The sequence below is a fragment of the Entamoeba dispar genome, genomic scaffold (assembly GCF_000209125.1).
Source record: "Entamoeba dispar SAW760 scf_1105229462983 genomic scaffold, whole genome shotgun sequence".
Lineage (NCBI taxonomy): Eukaryota > Evosea > Mastigamoebida > Endamoebidae > Entamoeba > Entamoeba dispar.
The window spans coordinates 15,753-20,149 of record NW_001855465.1 but is presented as its reverse complement, the minus strand read 5'-3'; the positions used below and the strand labels follow the sequence as shown (position 1 = coordinate 20,149).

Genomic DNA, 4,397 nt, shown 5'->3' with positions numbered 1-4,397 from the left:
TCTGAAACTACTAAATCGTTGTTGCTTCATAACAAATTCGTTATGCCTTTCGAACCAATTGAACTACAATAAAATAACCTTTTTTTTATTTTATGTTTTATTTGTTATATAAAACATTAATTTTTTTATTAAAAAATAAAAATCTTAAAAAAATAACAAAAAACTAAAAAAAATCATAATTTTTAGGATAAAAAACAAAATCAATGATTTTATTAATTTTAATCTTCGTTACACTACTAAATGCTATAAGACTACCAAAAGAAATTATCTTTCCAGCTCAACCACCAATTGGACTTCAAGTAACATGGAGTGGGTGTAGAGAAGCTGAAGGATGTAATGTTCAAGAAAAACTGAGTCAATTAGTTCCTTATTTTAATTCAGTCGCTGCATTCTTTAGACCAAAAATTGCTATTGGATTATTGCCACAAGGGAAAAAAATGAAATCATTAGAAGACCCTGCACCAGAAACAGTTACTATTCCAGAAGAACCACCTGAAGGTTGTGGATTAACAATTAAAGCAGATGAATGCTCAACAGAAACAGGATGTAATGCACGATTAAGAAACATGGAAATAGGTAAATATTTTAACATTTTAGCATCTCACTTCTCTCAATTTTCACCTGAATCAGTTAAAGGACCACATGATACATCATTCCCTATGCCAGTACAATCAGTTAATATTCCACAACAAAAAATTGATCAAGCTAAATTAACTGCTCAACACAAAAATGATATTAGAAATATGTTAAATCAACAAAATAAACAAATTTATGACTCTCAAAAACCAATGTTAAATCAAATGTATCAAAATATGGCAAATCAACAAATGGCTCAAGATGCTTATCACAATTATATTCAAAAAATTATGGGATTAGAACAACGTCGTCAATCAATGTTTTCTAATTACTTAAAAACAAGAAACAACTCTCCTCATTTTGAAGATATGTATAGTGAACCAACAAAAGCACCTTCTACTAATCAACCAGCAGATCATGAATTAGAAGTTTATGGTGGAAATTATTTTACTAATGATGGATATAAAATAATGAAAAAAAGACATTTAGAAAATTTAGGATTAAATGGATATGGAAAATCAGCTTTTAATCCTTCAATAACTGGTCCTTTAATTACAAAATAAAATTCATTTGTTTTCCTTCATACCTTTTTCTTTTTTTTTTCTTTACTATAATTTTTTATTAATCATTTCTGAATAAACAGAACTTAATTAAAAAATAGTGTTAAACAATGGATTATTTCTAAGCATTTTCTTCAGTTGTTTTTGGAACTGGAGCAACTGTTTGATGTGAATTTATTCTCTTTTTCTCCATCTCAACAAAATTTTCCATTTTAGCTTTAACCCCTTTTTCTTCTCCTCTCTTCCATTCATTTTCATCATAATTAGTTAAAATTGGTAGTGGATTACCATTAGGTAGTAACAACCCTTCAGTGAATAAATCTTTATGGAAATTGTCGGTGATTAATTGAACTGCAGTAGGTCTCTTTTCTGGAGTATATTGCATTACTTTAATTAACATTAATACAGCTGTAAATGGTGGATTCATGAAACGAAGAGCAGCTTCAATTCCAACACCACCAACATGTGGGACTCTTGTATATGGACTTTCATTATTCATTGCTTTAACTTCATCCACAGTTGGAGATCCCAATATTTTCATAATACGAGTAATTTGATCTGAAGCACTTTCCCCTTGGAAGAATGGTTGACCAACTATCATTTCAGCAACAACACACCCAAATGACCAGACATCAACTGCAGTACTATATCTAGTAGCTCCAAAAATTAATTCTGGTGCTCTATAATAACGAGAACATATATAAGATATATTTGACTCATCAGGGGTTAATAATTTTGCACTTCCAAAATCACATAGTTTTAAATCACCAGTATCTCTATTAACCATAATATTTTGTGGTTTAATATCTCTATGACACATTCCAAATGAATGAATATATCCAAGAGCCCTAGCTAATTCATATGAAAATAATCTTGTATATCCAATCGGTAATCTTCTTCGATAATCATGCATTAATTGATGTAAATTTTGTGGAAAATAATCCATTACAACATTTAAACATAAGTCTTCTGTCTATTTAAAGTAAATGTCATATTCATTTTTTCTCTTAAAAATTACTTCTTCTGTTTGATCCTTCATTCAAGGATAACCGGTAACACAAATAATATTTAATAATAATAACAAACACATGAGACTTTACTATAAAAATAATTTTTTAGTTCTAATACATTTTGATGTTTAAGCATTTCCATCATTTGTAATTCACGATTCTAAATAATTAATATATTCATTCTTTTTATTTTATTTAAGTATTGATTTAAGAAATAAAAATCTAGTAATTGTTTTTATAAAAATAGAAAAACAACAAAAGTTAATTTTTTCTCTTTTCGGAATGGATAGTGAATTTTCCTTTTATATCCCAAAATGAGAAGATTAATTTTATTTGTCATTTCTCAAGGGTTGAAATCTCATTTTATTTTTGTTTTGATATAACGATAACAAACTTTGTATCTACGATCTTGAATTACTCTTTTAATTGCAACAACTTCGTTTGTATTTAAATCAACGGCAAATGCAACAATACCAAAAGCCCCACTACCAACAATTTTTGATATTCTGTATTTTGTGTCTTCATTCTCAAGAACTAATCCCTCTTGGTTCCCAAAAATTACCAACGGATTAACCTTTGAATGTCCTCGTTTAGACTGTTTGTCCATACCTTCAAATAGATCTATTAATTCCAGGGTTCCTAGTTGCTCTTTATTTTATTCTTTTTTCTTTTTTTGACTTCTAATTTTTTTTCAAACCTTTTTTTGAATCTCTTTTTGGTCGATTTTTGTGAAATGATCTCGTTATTCTTTTTATTTTACTAAATGACTTACTGAATGTTATATATAACATCAAATTAATTGAGAGATAAAAATTATTTAAAGGAGAAATAAAAGATCAAAGAGTGTCATTATAATATGGGAAGTTGGTTAAGTAAATTATTTGGTATACAAGAAGTAAACATTGTTATGGCTGGTCTAGACAATGCAGGAAAAACTACTATTTTATACCAGTTAAGACTTGGAGAGACTGTTACGACAATACCAACAATTGGAGTTAATATAGAATCAATAAAAATAAACAACGTTAACTTTTCAGTAACAGACCTTGGAGGTCAAAGTAAAATTCGACCTTTATGGAGACATTATTATGAAGGAACACAAGGACTTGTCTTCGTGATTGATTCTTCTGATAAAGAACGGATAGAAGAATCTGGTGATGTTTTAAGAAAAATGTGCAAAAACGAATTACTCAAAGATTGTGCTTTGTTGATTCTTGGTAATAAAAAAGATATTAAAGGAGCAGTTAATGAGGATGAACTAACAAAATTACTAAAACTTGATACTATTCAATTAAAATATTTAGTTAAATCTGTTTCTGCAACAAACAATGAAGGGTTAAATGAAGCATTTATATGGCTTAGTGAGAATGTTTGTCATTAAGATGAGACATAAGTCTTAAGTAAATGTATTTCATTTTAACCATTTACTTTTTAATAACAACAAAATTAATTTATTTATTTTTATTTAAAAATAAAATTTATGAAAAAGTAAAAGAAAAAAAGAAAAAAATCTTAAATTTAATTAATTTGAGATTGTATAATGTATCATACTTTTGAACGTATGTATAATATTATTTATTATGCCTTTCAATGGCTCGGTATAGCAGTTTTCTTCTTATACTTAACATCATTAATATTATATGTTCCTCCTATAACTTCAGTCTCACATAATACAACGAGTAGTATGTTTGTTTTAATACTACACTTTAACATTCCTTTTTCTTTTATTTTAAAATTAACACTTTAGTAAAGCATATAGAAAGAGCTCTTTCTCTGATTTTACAATTGATTTAGATGTTGACTTTACACAATCATTCAATTGGAATACAAAAATGATTTTTGTTTGGGTCAAAGCATCCTTTATAGATGAAAAAATTGTTTGTTTTTAAATCATTAGTTAAATAAAAATTACTGTTACTGATTAATAGCCACATAACACAGCAACTGTTTGGGATACTATGATCAGAAAGAAAGAAAGGGCTCATTTACAATTAACAAACGAAAGAATTGAATACCCCTTAGTCAGCGTCCATAATAATTTACTTGGAAAAGAAGTTAATTTAACAGTTGAATGGATGGTTATCCCATGGAGTGGTGCTACTACTGTTGAACATGGAAATTCTACTACATTCGTACTTCCTACTGAATTTTCTAAATAACGCAAAATGGTGATGAATTTCATTTTTGTTTATATATTTCATTATATATTTTTTTGTATTCATATCTCAGTATCAAAAAGTTGTTTTTGATC

At 27.7% G+C, this 4,397-nt stretch overlaps 4 protein-coding genes across 4 annotated transcripts in view, besides 4 other annotated features; 3 read left to right on the top strand and 1 right to left on the bottom strand.

The window, feature by feature from the left end:
* EDI_123590 (uncharacterized protein) overlaps positions 1 to 1,139 on the top strand; it is a gene marked incomplete at both ends in the record, with an annotated part of 1,467 nt that extends 328 nt beyond the window's left edge. The window contains one exon of the mRNA XM_001740495.1: positions 251 to 1,139. Coding sequence (XP_001740547.1) covers positions 251 to 1,139 — 889 coding nt within the window. The remainder of the gene's footprint in view (positions 1 to 250) is intronic.
* Positions 80 to 223: a sequence feature (AT_rich).
* A 118-nt stretch (positions 1,140 to 1,257) lies between the features above and the next one.
* EDI_123580 (uncharacterized protein) lies at positions 1,258 to 2,937 on the bottom strand (the record flags this gene model as incomplete). Its single annotated transcript, XM_001740494.1, has 4 exons — positions 1,258 to 2,109; positions 2,223 to 2,306; positions 2,541 to 2,794; positions 2,844 to 2,937. 4 exons carry the CDS (start codon positions 2,935 to 2,937, stop codon positions 1,258 to 1,260), a joined length of 1,284 nt encoding a protein of 427 aa, XP_001740546.1.
* Positions 2,196 to 2,217: a sequence feature (AT_rich).
* Positions 2,308 to 2,392: a sequence feature (AT_rich).
* A 65-nt stretch (positions 2,938 to 3,002) lies between the features above and the next one.
* On the top strand, positions 3,003 to 3,527 carry EDI_123570 (ADP-ribosylation factor, putative; the record flags this gene model as incomplete). The annotated part of the gene is made up of 1 exon (XM_001740493.1): positions 3,003 to 3,527. One exon carries the CDS (start codon positions 3,003 to 3,005, stop codon positions 3,525 to 3,527), a length of 525 nt encoding a protein of 174 aa, XP_001740545.1.
* A 61-nt stretch (positions 3,528 to 3,588) lies between these two features.
* Positions 3,589 to 3,675: a sequence feature (AT_rich).
* Positions 3,676 to 3,686: 11 nt separating this feature from the next.
* On the top strand, positions 3,687 to 4,305 carry EDI_123560 (microsomal signal peptidase 23 kD subunit, putative; the record flags this gene model as incomplete). Its single annotated transcript, XM_001740492.1, has 3 exons — positions 3,687 to 3,832; positions 3,894 to 4,023; positions 4,075 to 4,305. The coding sequence occupies 3 exons, from the start codon at positions 3,687 to 3,689 to the stop codon at positions 4,303 to 4,305; spliced, it is 507 nt and encodes a 168-aa protein (XP_001740544.1).
* Positions 4,306 to 4,397: the final 92 nt, after the last annotated feature.